Raw genomic sequence first — 23647 nt, 5'->3', positions numbered from 1 at the left:
GAAACTTGTAAATTGAAGGAATACGAGTACCTTTCCTCTAGGGTTTTCTGATCCTCTCTTGCCTACCAGGAATTTTATATCTTATCATGTATTTCATTGCTAAATAAAGACTTGGAATGTTCTTTTCCTTTGGCTAGTAAGATTATTTTCCTTATTATAATAAAATGTTAGTTCCAAGAATAGCATGCATGGCTTTCAAAGGTCTTTACTGATTCGTTTTACTTCCAATACTAGGTCATGTTATGTCTTTCTTCTTCAGCATCAGAGAATGCACCCTATAAAATGCCTAGTATTTTCATGAAGAGGGACAGAATAGGGATGAGGAGGAGAAAAAAAGGACAGGGAGAAAAGGTGATCAAGATACTGTTTGCAAACATATATTTGAAATGGCATAGATATTATTACAGTGAGGAGAGAAAACGTTGAAGGTCATGTTGAAGTGAACATCCTGTTTCCTTAGTTTTGTTAGGTTAAATCTATTCCACATGAAAAGCCCAAAGGAAAATGAGCCATTAAATGTCTCTGATTATTTTTTAATTCTAAAAACAAACACCAATTTCTATTTCCTTTATTCAAGTAAGTGGAGAATTTTAATTGTTTTCTCTATAGTATGTACATTCTATAACAAAATATTTTCAAATTTTCCTAATTTCTACATGAGAAGAATTATATTTCTAAGTGATATGGTTTATTAGAAAATAAAAGTCAGAACATTTATTTTTTTCAAATTAAAAGAAAGAAGTGCTGCAGTGGTTAGGAGCACTGACTTCTCTTGCAGAGGACCTCATTCTAATTCCTTGCACCCACCAGGTGGCTCCCAACCATCTGTAAATGGCTGGAAGGAGATCAGAGACTCTTCTCTCACTTCCCCAGACCCTTCACATATATGGTGCACAGATATAAAATACCAATGCATAAAATAAAAATGAATACAATTTGACAGAGTAGAAGCAATTATAATGTTCTTTAATTTTTCAAATACATATAAAAGATAAAACATACATTCACTAGAGCACTTCAGGCAAAAATCATAGATTTTTACAATGAAAAATGTTGTATATTACGTATAACCTATGATATGCATAATATATATCTGAAGAATTAAGGAACCTTATAATACAATAAAGCTATCTCCCTAAGGAATATGTTTATAAAGTATGCCATAAAAATTTTAATAATGTGTGTATCATTGTATCTGTAGCATTCTATGTTGAAATTAACAATATAAAGTTATAATTCTTATCGTTAAAGGGATATGAAGATTGGCTGAGACACAGAGCTGATAATGAAGTTAACAAAAGTACTGTTTATATTATTGAAAATGCAAAACGAGTGAGAAAAGAAAGTGAAAAAATTAAGGTACTACTTTACTGGATCGCTCTTTTTTAAAACTACTACTCTTACTGGTGTGTGTGCAGTTGAGAAGACAACATTTTAGTTCAGAAGACAACTTTTTGGAGTCAGTTTTCTCTTTCTAACATGAGTTCTGTGGTTCCAAATCAAGGCATCCTGTTGGCACCTCACTCAGGATAACTGCAATAAGTCCAGCATAGTAAAAATGTGCCCTTAAAAAGTATACAAATTACGATGGTAGTGACTCATGCCTTTAATCCTAACATGTGGGAGGCAAGTGAATTTCTGAGTTTGATCTACATAATGAGTTCTAGGATATCCAAAGCTTCATTGATAAACGCTGTCTTAACCCTGCCCCTCCACAAAAGAAAGGGTTTATACAAATCAGTATCATTTATTTACATTTATAATGTTATATAACCACCATCACCGCTTACATCACCAGGAAAGGAAACACCATACTCTGTACATTATTTCTTCAACCCAAGCCCTGTAAGCATGAACCTTTCATTCTTCATGAGCTTACAGTTTTAGTATCTCACATCAACTTGATAATACAGTGCACGAATTATTTTTGCCATCTTTCAGAATATTATAAAATAATTTGTGTTGTAGTATGTGTCAATAATTCATTCCTTTTGATGGTTAGATGATAATATATTCTATTTTTTATTCACTAGTTAATGTTTCATTTAGGGTTGCTATTGCTATTGCCGCTCTGAACATTCAAAGACACTCTTTTTTCTTACAACTTTATTTTAAAAAACAGAGATACATGTACAGATTTTAAAAGCATTTTGGCATAGAAGTATATGAATACATTTTTGTCAGTACTTGATTTTTTTAAAGGTTTGATAGTGTACATTGAAATTTTATTAGTTACAATGAGCATAAAGTACGTGTAAAACAAAGCATAACATGGAAATAGTCAAAGTTTTCTTGCTGTGTAAAGATTAAGCGTAACGATTTTTAAATACCAAAAATTGCCACAAGGCTATCTTCTTAGCTCTTGGATTATTAATGATTTAAGGTTTAGGTGTACCACACTCTGAGTGTTGTTGTTTTTTGTTTTCCCCCTATGGACTGAGGCTTCTACTTTTAGGCCTTTCTTCTTTTTGAGCTTCATATAGTCTGTGAGTTGTTTCTTGGGTATTCAGAGCTTTCTGGGGCTAGTATCTGCTTATCAGTGAGTGAATGCTATGAGTGTCCTTTTGTGCCTGGGTTACCTCACTCAGGATGATAGAGCTTCTAGTTCCATCCATTTGACTAGAAATTTCATGAAGTCATTGTTTTTAATGTCTTAGTAGTACTCCATTGTGTATATGTACCACATTTTCTGTATCCATTCCTCTGTTAAAGGACTGGGTTCTTTCCAGCTTCTGGCTATTATAAATGAAACTGCTATGAACATGGTGGAGCATGTGTCCTTATTGTATGTTGGAGTCAAGGATGCTTTTTTATTTAAATATCAGTTTTCAGTTCTTTTGGGTATATGTTTTTATCCTTATGTTAATTTTTAATGAACTATAAAAGTATTTTTGCATAGAAAGTGTACTCTATATTTTAGAGCAAGGTGGTATTCATATTTTATTCAAATTAAGCATTGTTTACTTCTATACCAAATAAGATTTCTACCAAATGACATTTATATTTAGTACATCAAACATTTTTGGTTGCCAATAAATGTTTTTAAAGCAGTAAATTTTGTTGTTCACAACAGTGTAGGGCCTTAAGCCAAAAGTTCATCTGATTAGAGATTAGAGTGACCTCTGCTGCCTATGCAGCTGGGTCAGGCTGGCCGCCTATGAGCTTGGACAATTGGAGAAGGGAAAAACCGGTTTGGCCTGTTTCACCGCTTCTACTGCTGGACTCTTAGCACTTGAGCTCTGTCCACTCCTGGGCTCTCCTGGGCTCAGCTTGCCAGGGTTTTCTAATTTCCACTGATTCTTCTGCTCAGGGTACAAGAAGTTTCAGGCAAGAAAATTTTCTAATAGGTGGTCTTATCAGCTCTTAGAACAAAGGCTCGTATAGTATTTGAAATGGTTTGGAATCTGATAACCACTACTTCCTATTGGCTTGGCCTGGGGTGGGGGCTGGGAATAGCTTGTCTACATATTGGGGATGGTCCTGCTTCTGTCTGGAGCTTACATGACCGACTGCAAGTCACAACTGCCTGTGGAGGAGGGTCTTGGGGAGAGGCCAACCCCCCAAGGGGCAGTGTGGTGCGTATGGCAAGGGCAAGGATTCCTGATTTCGGGAGACTAGGAAGCTTCCTGCAGCCTCACTTATAGTTCCAGGGGCTTCAACTTGTCTCAACTGAGAACCAGGGTATCTTTAAGGGCCTAAGTCCAACACAACAGTTTTATGTTCACAGGAAAACATAACAATGTAATAGCCAGTGCTCTGTCACACAAGAATCTTCTATTATGAGCTTCAGTAAACCTCTCCTGGCACATAAATTTTAGTTTACATTAGTGTTTACTTTGAGTGCTATGTATTCTAATGAGGTTTGACAAATATACAACATTGTAATATCATGCAGAATAATTTTACTTCCCCTAAAAATCTGTCTTCTGCTTCATTGTTCTTCATTCTTCCTTAATCGCTACGATCACTTGTCCTTTTCCTACTACATGTTTCTTGATTTTACAGAATATTATATTGAGGAAAACATAAAATTATATATAGCCTTTTTTCAAAAGATCAATTTCTTTAACTTATGCATTTAAGTTTACTTCATGTTTTTTTTGGCTTGATACTTTATTTCTTTGTAGTGATGAATAATATTAATTTCTCCAAATATACCAGATTACTTCTCTTATGTATGTTCAAAATCAAAAATTTTGCTTTGCGTGTAGTTTTTTCTTTATTTATAATTATTGGTAATATTCTTGTGGATTTCTGGATGTTTTTAAGTTTGTTTTTCGGGTTATGATGTTATTGTTGTTTTAAACTGGATCATTTTCTGTCCAATATGACATGAAAACTATAGGGAAGTGTTATCTGAAAAACTTCTTTTTTTTTTTTAAACGACTTTATTTTACAAAACAAAGATAAATGTACAGATTTTAAACATTTTTTGCTTAAAATTATACATTTTGTCAGTAATGTTTTTTCAGACATTGAAATAATTTTTACATAAAACCATGTGAATATATTTTTTTGTCAGTACTTGATTTTTTTCAAGGGCTTGACAGTATGCATTGAAAACCTAATAGTTACAATAAGCGTAAAGTACATGCAAAACAAAACGGAACATGGAAATAGTCAAAGTCTTCTTGTTTTGTAAATATATGTATATTTTTTTTTGTTTTCTTTATTTCTTGGACTTCATACAGTCTGTGAGTTGTTTCTGGAGGAGTGCAAGCCTCTGGGGTTAGCATCCCACTATCAGTGACTGCATATTATGTCTGTTCTTTTGTGACTGGGTTATCTCACTCAGGATGATATTCTCTAGATGCAGCCATTTTCTTAAGAATTTGGTTAAGTCATTGTTTCTGATAGCTGAGTAGTACTCCATTGTGTATATGTACCACAATTTTTGTATCCATTCATCTTCTGAAGGACATCTGGGTTCTGTCCAGGTTCTGGCTATTATATGAAAAACTTCTTACATCCTTAAGAAATATTCTCTTATATTCACAATCTGTGAATAAAGGAGTTTTATTGTATCAATAAGTGTAATTTAAACCCATCATATTGAATATATGCTAGGCAAATTACTTTTTTATTAATAAAGTTATTTACATTCTAAACGCTGTCCCTTCTCTTGATCCACCCCTTACAGAGTCTGTTCCCCCATACCCCTTCCTCTTCAACTGTGAGATGGTGAGTTGTCCCTTTGGGTATCCCCTAACCCTGGCACATTAAGTCTCTGCAGGATTAGGTGCATCTTCTCCCACTGAGTTCAGAAAAGGCAGCCCTATCTGCAGGGCTCCTCAGTCCAGCCTATGTATGCTCTCTGGTTGGTGGCTGTCTCTGAGAGCTGCTGAGGGTCCGAGTTAGTTGACTGTGTTGTTCTTCTTGTGGAATTCCTATTCAGGTTGGGGCATTCAGTTGTTCCCATAACTCTTTCATAAGACTGCCTGAGCTCCATCTACTGTTTGATTGTGGGTCTCTGCATCTTTTATAGTCAGTTGCTGGGCGGATCCTCTCAGAGGATAGCCATGCTAGGCTCCTGTCTGTAAGCATAACAGAGTATCATTAATAGTGTCAGGTATTGGTACTTGCCCATAGGATTGGTCTCAAGTTGGTTGGCCATTCCTTTAGTCTCTGTTTCATCTTTATCCCTGCATTGCTTTTAGGCAGGACACAGTTTGGGTCAAACTTTTGTGGGTGGATTGATGTCCTTATCCTTCCACTGGGGTTTCTACCCAGCTACAATAGGTGATTTCATGTCCCCACTGTTAGTCAACATGGCTAAGGTCACCCAAATTGACTCCTGAGAGGCTTCCCCATCCCAGGTCTCTGGGGGCTTCCTAGAAATTCTCCCCCATTCCCTTATCCCCAGCACCTGCAGGAGTGTTCAATTCATTCTCCTGCCCAGTCTTTTCTCTTTCCCCACACCTGATCTTAACTCCCCCATTGTCTTTCTCATCCCCTTCCCCACTCAGTTCTCTCCTTCCCTTTGCCACCTATGACTATTCTCCCTCTAAGTGAGATTCAAGCTTCCTCACTTTGTCCTTCCTTCCTTAATTTCTTTGGGTGTTTGAGGTGTATCATGGGTACCTGTACTATATTGCTAGTATCCAATTATCAATAACACATATCATGCATGTCCTTTTGGGTCTTGGTTACCTCACTCAGGATAGTATTCTCAAGATCCATTTATTTGCCTGCAAAATTCATGATGTCTTCATTTTTAGAAGCTGACTAGTATTCTATTGTGTAAATGAACCTCATTTTCTGTATTATTTGCTTGAGGGACATTTGGGTTCTTTTCAGCTTCTAACTATTAAAAAATAAAGCTGCTAAATAAGCATACGGGACCACACATCCTTGTTATATGTTGGAGCTTCTTTTGGTATATGTCCAGGAGCAGTATAGTTGGATATCAGGTAGAACTATTTTGTTTTCTGAAAAAACCTGCATATTGATTTTCACAATGGTTGTACAAGTTTGCAATAGAGTAGTATTTCCCTTTCTCCAAATCTTTGCCAGCATGTACTGTCACTTGAGTTATAGATCTTAGCCATTCTGATTGATGTAAGGTAGAATTTCAGGGTTATTTTGATTGGCATTTCCCTGATGACAAAGGAGTTTAAACATTTAAGTGCTTTTCAGCCATTTCAGATTCCTCTGCTGAGAATTCTCTGTTTAGCTCTATGCCACCTTTTTAATTGGGTTATTTGGTTTGTTGAATTCTAAATTCTTGAGTTGTTTATATATTTTAGATATTAGTCCTCTGTAGGATGTCAGATTGGTGAAGATCCTTTCCCAATCTGTAGGTTGCTGTTTTGTCCTATTGACAGTGTGTTTTGCCTTACAGAAGCTTTTTCAGTCTTATGAGGTCTCATTTATCAATTGTTGATATTAGAGCTTGAGTCACTGGCGTTTTCTTCAGGAAATTGTATCCTGTACCAATGCATTCTAGGTTCTTTCCCACTTTCTCTTCTCTGATATGTAGTGTATCAGATTTTATGTTGAAGTCCTTGATCCACTTGGACTTGAGTTTTGTGCAATGTAATAAATATGGATCTATTTTCATTCTTCTACGTGTAGACATACAGTTAAACCAGCACCATTTGTTAAAGGTGCTTTCTTTTCTCCATTGCATTCCTTTGGCTTCTTTATTAAAAAATTAAATATCCATAGTTGTGTGGGATTATTTCTGAGTATTTGATTTGATTCTCTTGATAAATGTGTCTGTTTCTGTATGAATACCATTTGGTTTTTATTGCTGTTGCTCTGTACAGTTTGAGGTCTGTGATGGTGATTCCTCCAGAGGTTCTTTTATTGTTCATGATTGTTTTGGCTATCCTGGGTTTTTTGTTTTTCCATCTGAAGTGGATAATTGCTTTTTCAAGGTGTTTAAAAAATTGTGTTGGCATTTTGATGGGAATTGCGTTAAATCTGTAGATTGCTTTAGGTAAGGTGGCCATTTTGACTATGTTAATCCTGCCATGATTTACCCATGAACATGGGTAAATTTTTCTTTTCTTTTCTTTTTTTTTTTTTTTTTTTTGATATCTTCTTCAATTTCCTTCTTCCAGAACTTGATGTTCTTGTCATACAGATCTTTCATTGCTTGATTACAGTTGCAACAAGTTGTTTTATAATATTTCTGGCTATTATGAGGGGTATTGTTTCACTAATTTCTTTCTCGGCCCATTTATCATTTGTAGAGGGGAGAACTACTGAATTCTTTGACTTAATTTTGTATTCAGCCACATTACTGAAGCTGCTTCTCAGTTGTAGTTCTGGTAGAATTTTGTGGGTTGCTTATGTATACTATCATGTCATCTGGAAATAGCAATTCTTTGACTTCCTTTTCAATGTGTATTTTCTTGATCTCCTTTTATTGTCTTATTGCTCTAGCTAGAACCTCAAGTATTGCATTGAATCAATAAGAGAGTGGGCAGCCCAGGCATTTTCCTTATTTTAGTGGGATTGATTTGTATTTTTCTCCATTTAATTTGAAGTTGGCTATTGGCTTGCGATATATTGTTTTATTATGTTTAGGTATATGCCTTGAATCCTTCCTTGATTTAACATGAAGGAGTGTTGGATTTTGTCAAAGGCTTTTTCAGAATCCAGTGAGATAATCATGTGATTGTTTTTTCTTTCAGTTTGTTTATATAGTGGATTATAGTGATGGATTTTCCTTTATTGAACCATTCTTGCATCCCTCGGCTAAAGCCTACTTGATCATGGTGAATGATGTTTTTGATGTTTTCTTGGAAGTGCTTTGTAAGAATTTTATTGGGTATCTTTGTGGTAAGGTTCATAAGCTAAATTGATCTGAAGCTCTGCTTGTTGAGTCTTTGTATGGTTTAGGTATCAAGGTGACTATGGCCTCATAGAATGGATTAGGTAGTATTACTTCTGTTTGTATTTTGTGGAAGAGTTTGAGGAATCTTGATATTAGCTTTTCTTGGAAAGTCTTCTAGAATTCTTCTCTAAAACCCTTTCTCCCTGGGGGTTTGTGTGTGTGTGCTGAGAAATTTTGAGTTACTGTTTATATATATTTCCTTGGGAGTTATAGCACTGTTTAATTAGATTATCTGATCTTGATTTAACATTGTTAAGTGGTGTCTGTGTAGAAATTATATTAATATTTTCCAGTATAGTGGAGTATAGGCTTTTGTAATAAGATATGATGATTTTTAAAATTTCTTCAAGCTTTGTTATATCTCCTTTTTTGTTAATTTAGATACTATCTCTGGTTGGCTAATGATTTTTCAGTTTTGTTGATTTTCTCAAAGAAATAGCTCTTGGTTCCCTTGATTCTTTGTATTTTTTTCTTTGTTTCTAACTGGTGGATCTCAGCCGTGATTTTAATTATTTCTTGCATTCTACTCCTCTTTGGTATGCTTGCTTCTTTTTTCTCTAGAGAGTTTTAGTGTCTGTTTAAATTGCTGGTATGAGAACTTTCTAATTTTTTTATGAAGGCAATGTTGAGGCTTACTTTGTGCCTGATCATATATGGTCAGTTTTGGAGAAGGATACATGAGGAACTAAGAAGATGGTGTATTTTGTTTGTTTGGGGGGGTAAAAGGTTTGCTGTGAGATACCCACTTTCTTGTGTTTTCCTGGGAACATTTACCTTCCATGTGTTAGAGGTTTCCTTGTAGTGTTCTCTGTTGGACTTGATTAGTAGAAGGATATTGTTTAAATTTCACTTTGTCTTCTCCACTGTGGTGATTGAGAGTTTTTCTGGGTTTGGTACTCTGGATTGGCATCTGTGTTCTCTTATGTTCTTCAAGCCATCTATCTGCCCAGGATCTTTGGAATTTTAGTGTCTATTTAGACATCAGGTGTAATTCTGATAGGTCTCCCTTTATATGTTGCTTGGTCTTTTTCCCTTGCGGCTTTACATATTATTTCTTCTGAACATTTAGTGTTTCAATTATTATGTGGTGGGATGGACTTTATCTGGTCTAATCTATTTGGTGTTTTATGGGCTTCTTGTATGTTTATAGGGATCTCTTTCTTCAGTTTAGGGAAGCATTCTGTGATTTCCTTAACGATTGTTTTCTGGCACTTTGAACTAGGAATCTTTACCCTCTTTTATTCTTTTTTGTTCAATACTTCTTACACGGTCATTTGCTTTAAGACTACCCAAATCAATGACCTCATATTGGATTTACAGTATTATCTCATCTTGAATTTCTTTTTTTTTAAATATATTTTATTAGATATTTTCCTTATTTACATTTCACATGTTATCCTCTTTCTATCCCCACCAGAAACATCCCCCTCCCCCTCCAATTGCTTCCATGAAGGTGCTTCCTATCCCAATTACCCTCTTCACCTCAGTGCCCTGGCATTCTACACTGGGAAAACGTGCCTTCACTGGACCACAAGACTTCTTCTCCCATTGATATCAGACAGTTCTATCCTCTTCTACATATGCAACTGGAGCCATTGGTCTCTCCATGTGTGCTCAATGGTTGGTGTTTTTGTCCATGAGAATTGTGAAGGGTTTGGTTGGTAGATAATATTGTTCTTCCCGTGAAGTTGCAAACCTTTTCAGCTCCTTCAGTCCTTTCTCTAGCTCTTTGATTGGCATCTCCATGATCAGTCAGATGGTTAGCTGTAAGCATCCACAACTGCGTATGTAGGATTCTGGTAGAGCCTCTGATGAGGCATCCATATCAGGCTCCTACTAATAAGCACTTCTTGGCATCAGCAAAGTACTTGGGTTTGGTGGCTATATTGGGTTGTATCCCCAGGTAAGGCAGTCTCTGAAAGATCTTTTCTTCAATCCCTGCTCCTCTATTTGACCTTGTATTTTCTCCTGTGAGTGTTTTCTTCTTCCTTCTAAGAAGGACTGAAACATTCACCTTCTGGTCTTCCTTCTGTTTGACCTTCATAAGGTCTGTGAATTGTTTCTTGGGTATTCAGAGCTTTCTGGGGCTAGTATCCGCTTATCAGTGAGTGCATGCCATGTGTGTTCTGTTGTGACTGGGTTACCTCACTCAGGATGATAGTTTCTAGTTCCATCCATTTGCCTAGGAATTTCCTAGAGTCGTTGTTTCTAATAGTTGAATAGTACTCCATTGTGTAAATGTACCACAATTTCTGTATCTGTTCTGTTGAATGACATCTGGGTTCATTCCAGCTTCTGGCTATTATAAATAAGGCTGCTATGAACATGGTGGAGAATGTGTCTTTATTATATGGTGAAGTGTCTTTTGGGTGTATGCCCAGGACTGGTTGGTATAGCAGGGTCCTCAGGTAGTACTATATCCAGTTATCTGAGTAACCACCAGACTGATTTCCAGAGTGGTTGTACCAGCTTGTAATCCCACCAAAAGTGAAGAAGTGTTCCTCTTTCATCACATCCTCGCCAGCATCTGCTGTCATCTGAGTTTTTTATCTTAGCCATTCTGACCGGTGTATGGTGGAATCTCAGGGTTGTTTTAATTTTCATTTCCCTGATGACTAAGGATGTTGAGCACTTACTTAGATGCTTCTCAGCCATTCGATATTCCTCAGTTGAGAATTTTTTTGGTTAGCTTTGTGCCCGATTTTTTAATAAGACTATTTGATTTTGTGGATTCTAACTCCTTGAATTCTTTGTATATATTGGATATTAGCCCTGCATCAGATATGGGATTGGTAAAGATCTTTTCCCAATCTGTTGGCTGCCATTTTGTCTTCTTGGCAGTGTTTTAGCCTTCATGAGGTCTCATTTGTTGATTCTTGATCTTAGAGCATAAGCCTTCGGTGTTCTGTTCAGGAAATTTTTACCTATGCCTATGTGTTCTAAGCTCTTCTCCACTTTCTGTTCTAATAGTTTCAGTGTACCTGGTTTTATTTTGAGGTCTTTGATCCCCTTGCACTTGAGCTTTGTATAAGGAGATAAGAATGGATTGATTTGCATTCTTCTGCATGCTGACTGCCACTTGAACCAACACCATTTGTTGAAGAAGCTGTCCTTTTTCTATTGAATGTTTTTAGCTTCTTTGTCAGAGTTAAAGTTACCATAGGTGTGTGGGTTCATTTCTGGGTCTTTAATTCTGTTCCATTGATCTACCTGCTTATCTCTGTACCAATAACAGGCGTGTTTTTTTTTTTTTTTTAATCACAATAGATCTGTAATATAGCTTGAGGTTAGGGGTGGCGATTCCCACAGAAGATTTTTATTGTTGAGAATAGTTTTTTTCTATCCTAGGGTTTTTGTTATTCCAAATGAATTTGCAAATTGCTCGTTCTAACTCTATGAAGAATTGAGTTGAAATCTTGATGGAGATTGCATTGAATCTCTAGATTACTTTCAGCAAGATGGCCATTTTTGCAATGTTTATTCTTCCAAGACATGAGCATGGGAGATCTTTCCATCTTCTGAGATCTTCAATTTCCTTCTTCATAGTCCTTTGGAATACTACAATTTTGAGACTGGTTGTTCCAGATAGCTGAGGGCCTTTGGAGAGTCAAGAGAGCTGTGGGCTGCAGATAGGCATGCTGATCCTCTATTGTAGGTAGAGCTGTGGTCCAGAAGGAAGATAGAACTGATAGGGCCGGGCAGAGTTCAAGGCTGCCCATCTTGGGTTCTTGGTGGGTGATGGGGGCAGTTTGGGCATGGATGTCTCATTTGTGTAGCTTGGGTTAGAGTAGGCCTCACTGGAGGCAGACAGAGCTCTAGGATGGGGAGTGCTGATCCAAGATTGCAGTTAGACGTGTGGGGCCAAAGGAATATGGAGATCTAATAGGGCAAGCACATTACTTAATGTTTTACTTGTATCATTTCAAACATGCATCTTCTGCAGTCTTTGTAATTATCTAAGACATTACCTAAGGTCCTATTATTTAATCACAAAGCTGGGACAAGAACTTGGGCTTTGTTCAAGATTGAATTGATCAAGGTTTCTTTTCTTTTTAAGATTTCTTTCTTTTTTTTAATCATTATTTATTTTTTAACTTTATTTTAAAAAACAAAGACAAAAGAAAAAAATTTAAACATTTTTGCATAAATGTATACAAATACATTTTTGTCAGTGCATGGCTTTTTATTTAAAGGTTTGATACTCTGCATTAAGGTCTTACTAGTTACAATGAGCAAAAAGTACATGTAAAACAGGATGTAACCAGGAATTAGTCAAAGTTTTCTTGGTGTGTAAGGATTGAGCATAATGTTTTTTCCTTTTTTTGTTTTCTTTTCTTTTCTTGAACTTCACACAGTCTATGAGTTGTTTCTGGGGTGTTCAGAGCTTTCTGGGGTTAGTATCCCATTATCAGTGACTGCATATTATGTCTGTTCTTTTGTGACTGGGTTACCTCACTCAGGATGATATTCTCTAGATGCAACCATTTTCTTAAGAATTTGGTTAAGTCGTTGTTTCTGATAGCTGAGTAGTACTCCATTGTGTTAATGTACCACAATTTTTGTATCCATTCATCTACTGAAGGACATCTGGGTTCTTTCCAGCTTCTGGCTATTATAAATAGAGCTGCTATGAACATTGTGGTGCATATATCTTTGTTGTGTACTAAGGTGTCCCTGGGGTATATGCCCAGAAGTGGAATAGCTCGGTCTTCAGGTAGTATTATGTCCAATTTTCTGAGGTTTCGCCAGACTGATTTCCAGAGTGGTTGTATTAGTTTACAACCCCACCAACAGTAGAAAAGTGTTCCTCTTTCTCCACAACCTGCCAGCATCTGCTGTCTTCTGAGTTTTGGATCTTGGCCAATCTGACTGGTGTGAGGTGGAATCTCAGGGTTGTTTTGATTTGCATTTCCCTGATCAAGGTTTCTTCTCTCTTGTTTTTCCTCATATTGGGGTTAGGATACTTGCTGAAAGTGATTGTTATTGCTGTATAAAGTGAGTCTTCTAAATAGATGAATTTGTGGAAAGCAGACATATGCAAAAGTCCCCCACCCCCATATTATATTACCTATACACTATAGAAGAAACATAGCAATCATAACTGCAGACAGAATAATGCTGAAATATATATGGTTCAAAGTGAAAATTCAGAGGGTTCTGGCCATGAAGTGCCTAACTTGAAACCGTTTTTTGCTTTTTTCTTGAAATGGCAATGATAATTGTCTTATTATATGTCAGTGCCAGAAATATCAGAGAACACAGAACATGGGGATGTCAGAATGCTTATTACACAACAGTGCTAAGATTTCTGAAAACATACTAAGACCTTTCGACCTTGAAGAATATTCTGAATGCTTAATAATTGTTTCATCTCTTTGCATGTGGTCTAGGATGCTGAGATACTCTCAAAGCCTCACATCTATAAATGTCTATTAATATAATTTTAGCTTAAATATTAGTATACTAAATGGTTTGTTTAGAATTTAAACTATTTCTTCTGCTATTTTAGGTTGGTGATGTAGTAGAAGTACAGGCAGATGAAACCTTTCCCTGTGATCTTATTCTTCTGTCATCCTGCACAACTGATGGAACCTGTTATGTCACTACAGCCAGTCTTGATGGCGAATCCAACTGCAAGGTAATGGAGACTAAATCTGTTGCAGTTTATTTTCAAAATGCTTAATGAGACAGTACTGTCTTCTAACACTTCTTAGTTCTTTAATTAATTTCATGTGAGGTTTGTATTTGTAGACAGCTATCATGCAGTTATCTTAGCTTCTAAGTCAATGCCCAGTTTGGAGGATAGGGTTGTATTGAGAGTTTGGGGGAAATCCATCTTATACACAAGAGCTATCACAATTTTTGTAGCACCACTTAAATATAATATAATATAATATAATATAATATAATATAATATATTATAATATATATATTTCAACTAATATTTTATTTAGGCTTCTTGTTAGTGTTTTTGTTGTCATACTTAGGACTGATGCATAGTAGAACTACCACTGAGGTACATCTAGACCTTATAATTGACAATACTTGTGAACTAAAACTACATAAGTACCAAAATAGCTTTCAGTATTATAAGTTTCTAATTGATCTACCTTTATTTTTAAAGGATCATATATTTTTTGTTTAAAAGATTAATTCTGGGTTTAGAGAAGTAGATTTATAAAAAAGACTGTTCTTCTAGAGGACCCAGGTTCAATTCCTAGAACCTACATGGTAGCTCACAAACCATCTATAAATTCCAGTCCCAGGAGATCCACTTCTCTGACCTTCTTGGACAATACAGACACAAGTGGTGCACAGACACATATACATAAAATTAAATAAATAGAAATAAATAAATAAAAGCTTTACTTCTTACTGTTTACTGGTTCTGTGTTTCAAACACAGGGAACTAAATTACTGGTGTCTCAACTGTTCAATAACTGAATTATATTTTAGGCATTATGAGGATATAATACAGAAATCCATCTATAGATTCTCTAACATTGAAAATACTGTGTAGAGAAAGGAAATTTTCAGTGTTCTTTTATTCATTAAGTGGTAATAAGTTGGAGAATTTAAAGTCAGTCAGTTGTTATAAATTTAGATCAAGAAGTTCCCTAAAAATGGTATCACCAGCTTTCCCTTGTGTATAAAGGGTATAATATTTGAATCTGCACTAACTTTTGTTCATATAGATATGTTTGTGTGTGTGTGTGATCTTAATCATTGACCATAAGATATTCTTTCCTTGCTTCTATATAAAATATGCCCATTTTGAACAGTTTCAAAATCATTACCAAATTGTTTGTGTATAAAAACTGTTTGTGTAATGGAACCACTAATGACTTCTTCAAATCTTCATCAGAGATTTCAGTTAATTATATGCATGCTACAAGTGTGAGAACCTCAAATGTTAATATCAAGGAAAGTTTTTAATTGTTTTTCTTTTCCCTATGAAATCTTCACAGGGATACCTATGTAGCTGTTAGTAGTTTAGAAATAGTATTCTGAAATTTATTTAGTGACGAATGTCCATCAACATTTGTAATATTCTGCTGACCCTTGTTACCCTAAAACATGCTGTTTCTGGAATTAGTTGCATATGCAGTTATAAAAAAAGAAATTATTTATTTATGATTATCATCTGCTTTTATATAGACACATTATGCAGTCCGAGATACCATTGAACTGTGTACAGCGGAATCCATTGATAATCTCCGAGCAGCAATTGAATGTGAGCAGCCTCAGCCTGACCTCTACAAGTAAGACGCTGCTTCATCTTACTCATGTCTGTTGTCTCTGCTCCTTTTTTGCCTACCAATATAGCAAAGAAATACCCACTGCTTATGTACCAGCTTGCTCTTAGGTATGTTTTTATAAACTGTTCTTTCTTCATGGAAGGGAGATGAATCAAATTAGCCTTGCTACCTACCGCTCTAAGATAAATCATTATGGGCCAAAACATTCTATATTTTTTCTTTTGTTTTAGTCACTTGATCACTTTTTTTTAAGATGGTTACACCAAGCTTCATCTATTGGACTAATAGAGTATCTAGAATAAATTAAAACAAAATAAACTTTTTGTATCTTAGCTAACATGAACAAAAAATGGAGAATATGGGACAGTACAGTTAATAGTCATGTCATCCTTTTTTGTTAATGAGCATGAGGAACTAAAGATTGATAATTGGCTATCTGTTGTCCACCATAAGCCATTAAGTTCAAGGACTAATAAAATGGTATGTTTTCTTCTGGCTCTTGGATATAGGTTTCTGATAAACATTCATGTGGGTTGTCAAAAACTTGGCATTGGAATCTAGGACTCATTAGTTATTTTATACCACTGTTGCACGTACCATTTGCTATATAAGCAACCCATCATGTTAATTCATGTTTGAAGACAAATGGCTGGAGTTTGTTTTCTCTCATATGGAGCAGTAGAGAAAAATATTCTGTTATGAGAATGTTGCCTTCCCTTTCATTCTTTGTTTCCTCTTTCTTTATCTTTTTTTATGTTCACCATGACACTAAGGACTAGAGCCACAGCTGGGCAGTAGTGGTGCATGCCTTAGTTACAGTACTTGAGAGGCAGAGGTATACAAATTTCTCTGGTCTGAATCCAGCCTGGTCTACAAAACGAGTTCCAGGATAGCCATAGCTATTACACAGAGAAACCCTGCCTCAATTCAAAAGCAAATAAAACATTTTTCTACCTTTAAGAAATTCAGTGAGCAAAGGATATCAAATAATAAAGCTAAGCTTATAGTACAGTAATAAAGATGTATGTAAAATCCATGAACACAGAAAGGGGGTAGCATATTCTACATGAGAATATATGTGTTTCATATGCATATATATACTTGCATATTTCTAAGAGAAATCCACAGATTTTAGAGCCTTAAATATGAAAGATAATTTAGGGTAGGCCAGGTTATTCTAATTTACCTAAGCTGAATCCCTTGAATAGTGACTTCAGAATGTATTTCTAGCATTCTAATAGCAATTACTTGTACTATTTTTATCAGTTCAGTTATTACTATATTTATTAATTGCCTTATCATAGGTCAAAGAATGTGCCTTTTAAGTTTATATTTTCAGCATCTATCCAGTACAGTACTTATACAGTTAACATAGAATGAATGTGTAGGTTCTCATATTTTGTATATAAAAGTATTTAAACTGAGGCACGACAGAGATAACTCTGGTTAAGAGCTTACACAACACACATATTAATGACTACACCTTTCACTTATAATTCCAGCTCCAGAGGATCTAATGCTTCTGGCTTCTTTGAGCACTTGCATTCACATGCACAAACACAGAGAAATACATATTGCATATAAGTAAAACTAAATACCTTTTAAAAGAGACAATTTGTGTTGGTAGGGATGTGGTTATGAATCTGGAAGGAGTTGCTTGGGTGAAATAAGATCAAAATACAATACATTGTAGGAAATTCTCAAAGACTAAAATATTTTGAAAACCAATGTTATAAAAGTATTTGAAACATATAATACATTATAGTAATAAAAAAAACTTTTTATGTAAAGGAAACACTAATGCAAATTACAAAGTATTATAGTCTCGTTGAAGAGGGGTTAGGGTTTTTTGTCCTGTTTGCAGAAATGTAGGCTAGCTTATATCTATCCATATCAAGTGCATGTATCAGATCAATTGCCAGATACAAGCTCAACATTTGCAAGGTGTTCATTGTAAGTCTCTAAAGCAGTACCAGTATCACTTAAGAATCTGATATACAAGTTAAAGGATAGGACCCAGCAATCTGTAGTTTAATAAAAGCTTCCTTCCACCCTCTGTCATTCATTTGTGAAAAAAAACACTTGGAATACTGGTTTTGAAAATTATATTGTAGTATTGAAACCATTCATGTTCACATGAATCTAAAATAAAAGCCACATTATTTATAGAAAGGTATCATATAAGCTATTGTGTATATGTATAACCAAGCAGAATTTTAGTTGATTTAAAATATTTGTATATACTCTTAAATTTGTAATATTATTTCAAAGGTTAAATTTAAATCTTATGTGATTTATATTTTTACTTTTTTCAGAAGCTTAGTAGAATTTTCACTGAATTTTCAATTTATTCAATTTTTTTTTCATTATTTGTAATCTGATGAATTTTCAATTGCTGGTATTTGGATTTTACACTTGCTATTGTGTCATTTTGTTTTGTTTTGTCTTAACAGGTTTGTTGGGCGAATCAGTATCTATAGTAATAGTATTGAGGCTGTTGCCAGGTTAGTTTGTTATTCCTTTTATCTATCCTTTTGAAAAGAAGGACATTTATTTCTTTTAAACCCACTAAAATAGTCAAATGCCTTTTCTTAATTATAATGAAAAGAATATAGCTAAGTAACCTTATGATTAGTAGGGTTGTGGTGGTAGGGTTTCTCTGTGTTGGATAGATTGGTATTGAAATAAATACATAGAGATTAAAAAAAAAAACAAAAAAAACAAAAAACAGAGCTCCTTAGGACCAGTCAATAAAGACACTTGCAACAAATGCCTAGCCACCTGAATTTAATTCCCAGAACCTAATTTAAAGGTCAGAGGAGAAAACTGACTCCAAAAAAGTATCCTCTGACTGCTAAACACACACACACACACACACACACACACACACACACACACACACACACACACACTGTGTGGTGCCTGTACACAAAAGTAATGTGCGGGTGTGTCTGTGTGTGTATGCATTTTTAATTAAAAAATAAAAATAAAAGAGCAGAGCTCTGTACCTGTTTGACTGTTTTCCCAAACCTGTTCTGGACATTACATAGATTTATGGCAAGGTGAAAATAAAACTGGAGAACAGTGGCTTATGGGAGAACAAGTAAGGCTCTAGACAGTGAGAAAATGTGTTAGAATTCCTTGGACCTAGGTAAAATATAAGGGCTATCAGTTATCAGACAATGCATACAAACAGGATGCTTTCTTATTTTTTATTATATAATTAATTTCCTTCATTTTTCACTTTGCCTTAATCCCCCAGAAATCAGAAATTATTCACTACAAAGATGTCAATTTTTTTTGTTTTGTTTTGTTTCCAGTTTGGCACTTGCCTTCACCATCTTTTATCTGTGACCTTCTATTTCTCACTTCTTGTAGCTCTTGTCTTGCTATCTGTGAATCATAATCTTTTGATTCTTCTGTGCTTTTTTTTAACCTCTGCTTGTTGCTGGTGACTCCTGTACTGTGCTTCCATCTGTGCTGTACCCTCAGTCACCTCAGATGGAAGGATCTTTCTTCTCATCCTGGGGAGTAAGCATATGGTGGAAATAGATACATTCTGACCCCCTTGGAGATAGAGATAGGTGTGTGTTAGGGCAAAAATCTGTCCCCAGTGTTGATGACGTTATACATTGTTTAAATAAAGTGTGCTTGTTTTTTCTTTAGGTCTTTGGGACCTGAAAATCTTTTGCTGAAAGGAGCCACACTTAAAAATACCAAGAAGATATATGGTGAACAACTTTAAAAATATGCTATTAAAAATGTTTCTTAAAGCTTATAAGAATAATGCATGTTAAAATGAACATGGCAGATACCTGCCTTTTATTCTCAATTTATATTTGTGCTGAGAATTTACAGGATAATAAATTAATAGGACTACGAGATGGTATACTATTTAAATTTTAATATAAGTGATATATCAACTGATGAATTGAATGAAGACTTAGAATTCTCCCAATTATAGACTGAAAAATGTACAGAACCAAATAGGTAGGATGTTGGCTAACAAATTTACCTGTAACCAGGCTTTGTTATATTATGCTATTCTTTAGGAGTTGCTGTTTACACTGGGATGGAAACCAAAATGGCTTTGAACTACCAAGGAAAGTCTCAGAAACGTTCTGCCGTTGAAAAGTTAGTATGAACCACTATTTTATTTTCATCGTTATTGATTGAAATAGTTACTTCTTCAGTAACTCCAAATAGCAATAGCAGAAATTCAGAACCCACAATAACAGTAGCTACCATTTTGAACACCTGTTTCTGCTTCTGAAATGTTTCTCATTTATTTCTGATTTGATTCAATACTCTGAATAATTCTATGAAGTAATTTAAGTTAGATTCTTTCAACTATACAAATGAAGAAAGTGTCTCCAAGGTAATACATAACTTAAATAAGCTTACATAGATTTTAAATGGCACCATTTACCTAAACTTTAAATTCTTTTCCTTTTGTTCTGAATTGGGGTCCTTTAGTTGATATGCGCAAATTGGTTCTGCATTATTGTTCAGGTAGACACTGGAGTGCAGAAGTTTCTCTTTTTAATCTTAATTAATTTTTGAAATTTAATTTAGTTTTAATTAAACTTTTGTTTGTGAATTTGTGTGTAAACACACGTCTGTGCGTGCCTGCTTGTGTGTTTGTGTCTGTGCCTGTGAGAGAGAGAATGTGTGTCTCATGCAGCCTAGTCTGATTTTAAACTAGCTACATAAGCTGAGGATGCTCTTGAATTTGTAATCCTTCCAATATAAATCCAACTACTGGGGTTTATAGACACCACTATGTCAGACATACCTTTCTCTTTGTAGGCATGGATATGATTCATTGTGTCCTATCCAGAATTATGCTGTCAAATAATGCTAAGAGAATAAATGCTCAGCTTGAGGTTCAATTTTGCTATTCTACCTTTAGTTTGAAATATTTAGACTTCTGATAGGAAGAGGCAATGCACTTTCCATAGAGGTTAAGTAGATACTAAAACATAGGGATATGTCCATTTCCATTTATTTTACAGGGACCTTTGGTAAAGGTATATTTGACTAGCCAGATATTGTGCCTTGGGGAACATTAGTGATCAATAAACAGTCTAGAGCTAGATTTTCCATTTTGCCACTTAACAGTGATTCTTCAGCTGTGATAATTAAAAGTTCTTACAGAAAAATATTAGACTGAGATTATATAACATTCATGTGGGAAGCTTTAGATTAGTTAAGACTAAACTAAATTATATTTGAACAATTTAGATTTATATTTTGTTTATGTCATAAGTAATTAGATACACTATTTTGTTTTTCAGATCTATTAATGCCTTCCTGATTGTTTATTTATTTATCTTACTGACCAAAGCTGCAGTGTGTACAACTCTAAAGTATGTTTGGCAAAGTACCCCATACAATGATGAACCTTGGTATAACCAGAAGACTCAAAAGGAACGGGAAACTTTTAAGGTAATTGATTTGCTGTGAGAAGTATTAACTCTTGTGATTAGGCTACCCTTTACTGAAACACTGCTCAGAAAAATGATACCTTTTTATTTAGATATGTTTTTACATTATATATGTCTATATTTGTTTAACTCTTTGAAAAGTAATGAGCTTTTTGGCATTTTTAATCCAGTATGAACTTGTGTTCATATCTACACATTAACTTTGTTTTCATCTATGGGTGAGAGGAACTTTGGACTTAATGAAATGAAAAAGTATTGAAGTAGAACGTTTATACACTGAAAAATATAGATAAAATTCATAATGTTCTAAAATATTCTTAATACTAATAATTTTGACTAAGATATAATGGCATTAGGAAGTTTCTTTATATTCGTGTCTTAAGCATTGAAATGGAAATAAAGCCATTTTATATTCATCTAAGAAGACTGTGAATATAATTAACATAAACTATCTCTTTATTTTAGGTTTTGAAAATGTTCACTGACTTTTTATCATTCATGGTTCTCTTCAACTTCATTATACCTGTCTCCATGTATGTCACAGTAGAAATGCAGAAATTTTTAGGGTCATTCTTTATTTCATGGGATAAAGACTTTTTCGATGAAGAAATTAATGAAGGAGCCTTGGTTAATACATCAGACCTTAATGAAGAACTTGGTCAGGTGAGAACACAGTTTTTGTTTAAGTTAAATAAACTACTATAGTAAAAATGTTTTTTAGTCTGAAATACTGAAATATGTAACCATTAATCTTATTGACATGTAATTCAAAAAAAATCTTTAATGCACACAAATAACTAAAAGATTTGCAATATTTTTACAACTACTACTTCAGTTATTTTTACTAGTATTTTAACAAATGATAAACAAGACACTGCCCTTGTCTCTAACATAGGTAAATTTTATTTTTTAATGCAGTGTAACCTGCGATTTAATCAATGACCTTTTAAGCGCTTTTCTCATTAGTGTCTAGTATTGGTCTTGAGGCTGAACCTGCGATATCAAGAAAGGGAGGCAAATGCTCCACCGCTAGATTACAATATATACTTTGTACTTTTAATTGTGAGACAAGGAATTGCTTAATTGCACAGGTAGTCTTTAAACTCACATGGGAGCTCAGACAAGTCTTCACTTTGTGATCTTCCTACCTCGGTTTCCCAAATAGATCAATATAGACTTGAAACTTGACCTGTCTTTCTTATTGGTATCGAGAAAGATTTCCCCTTTGTCTAAATTTGCTGTGTATTATGTAATGATGTTTATAGTTGAGGGGAATTTTTTGGCTTTCAGTTAATTCTCATGATAGTTATGCTAGAGTGGTATAAATATTATTTCTGTGACTAGTAAATGCAAATTAAGGCAATGAAAAGGTGGCTAGAACAAAGCCTCATATTTGTTTCAAATGATACTGATTTGTCTCTGTACCTCAAAACTCTCCCTGAATTTAGCCCTTCTACTGCTCATACTCTCTATATCTGTCCATTTTAATTTTTAAACTTTATTTTCATTTTAGCTAATGGATAGTCTGGCTTCGTGTGTGTTTCTGAACCATTTATGTACAGTGTGTTTGGAGGCCGGAATAGGACATTAGATTCTCTAAGATTTAGAGTTACAAGTGATTATAAGCTTCAATGTGGTGCTAGGAAATGAACCTAGTTTCCTGGAAAGCAAGTCAGTCCTCTTAACCACTGAGCCAATCTCGCCAGCCCCTATTTCCACCCTTCCCACAACCTTTGCCTAAACCAAAGTGCAATTTCACAATTGACACTGAAAGGTACAAAAGGACTTTGCACATACTATTCTGTTTTTTTCAATTTTATTAAATATTCTCTGTATTTATATTTCAAATGTTACACTCACACACACGCCTCTCCCTCCTCACCTTCAACTTGCTTCCATGAAGGTGCTCCCTCTCCTAATCACTCTCTCCACTTCAGTGCCTTGGCTAATGATGATGTTCTTCCCCTGAGGTGGCAAACCCTTCAACTCTTTCAGTCCTTTCTCTAGCTCCTTCATTGGGGTCCCCATGTTCAGTCTGATGTTTAGCTGCAAGCATGCTCAACTATCTGTATGATTCTGGCAGAGCCTCTGAGGAGACATCCATGTCTGGTTCCTGCCAGTAAGCACTACTTGGCATCAGCAATAGTGTGTGGGTTTGGTGGCTGCATATGGGGTGGTTTTCCAGGTGAGGCAGTCTCTGAATGATCTTTTCTTCAATCCCTGCTCCTCTATTTGACCTTGTATTTCCTCCCCTGTTTTGTTCTCCCTTCTAAGAAGGACTGAGGCATCCACATTCCGGTCTTCCGTCTTTTTGTGCTTCATAAGTTTTGTGGATGGTTTTGTGGGTATTCTAGCATTTTGGGCGGGTGTCTAGTATCCGATTATAAGTGAATACATATCTTGAGTTTTCTTTTGTGACTGGGTTACCTCACTCAGGATGATAGCTTCAGGTTCCATCCATTTGCCTAGGAATTTCATGAACTCGTTTTTAATAGCTGACATTTGTGTTCCCTTAGGGGCTGTATGATGTCAGTACAGGATCTTCTAGCTTTCATAGTCTCTGTTGAAAATTCTGGTGCGATTCCGATCAGTCTGCC

General features: G+C 35.1%; 1 protein-coding gene across 1 annotated transcript in view; it reads left to right on the top strand.

Annotated features, from left to right (window-relative positions):
• ATP11C (ATPase phospholipid transporting 11C (ATP11C blood group)) overlaps positions 1-23647 on the top strand; it is a 186763-nt gene that overhangs the window by 86388 nt on the left and 76728 nt on the right. Inside the window, exons 5-12 of the mRNA XM_080909665.1 lie at positions 1252-1359; positions 13854-13982; positions 15503-15606; positions 18057-18107; positions 19270-19334; positions 19656-19737; positions 20901-21051; positions 21516-21713. Coding sequence (XP_080765791.1) covers positions 1252-1359; positions 13854-13982; positions 15503-15606; positions 18057-18107; positions 19270-19334; positions 19656-19737; positions 20901-21051; positions 21516-21713 — 888 coding nt within the window. The remainder of the gene's footprint in view (positions 1-1251; positions 1360-13853; positions 13983-15502; positions 15607-18056; positions 18108-19269; positions 19335-19655; positions 19738-20900; positions 21052-21515; positions 21714-23647) is intronic.

This window comes from Micromys minutus (assembly GCF_963924665.1).
Source record: "Micromys minutus genome assembly, chromosome: X".
Taxonomy (NCBI): Eukaryota; Metazoa; Chordata; class Mammalia; order Rodentia; family Muridae; genus Micromys; species Micromys minutus.
The sequence above is the reverse complement of the archived record's forward strand: the minus strand, read 5'-3'. Positions and strand labels throughout refer to the sequence as shown.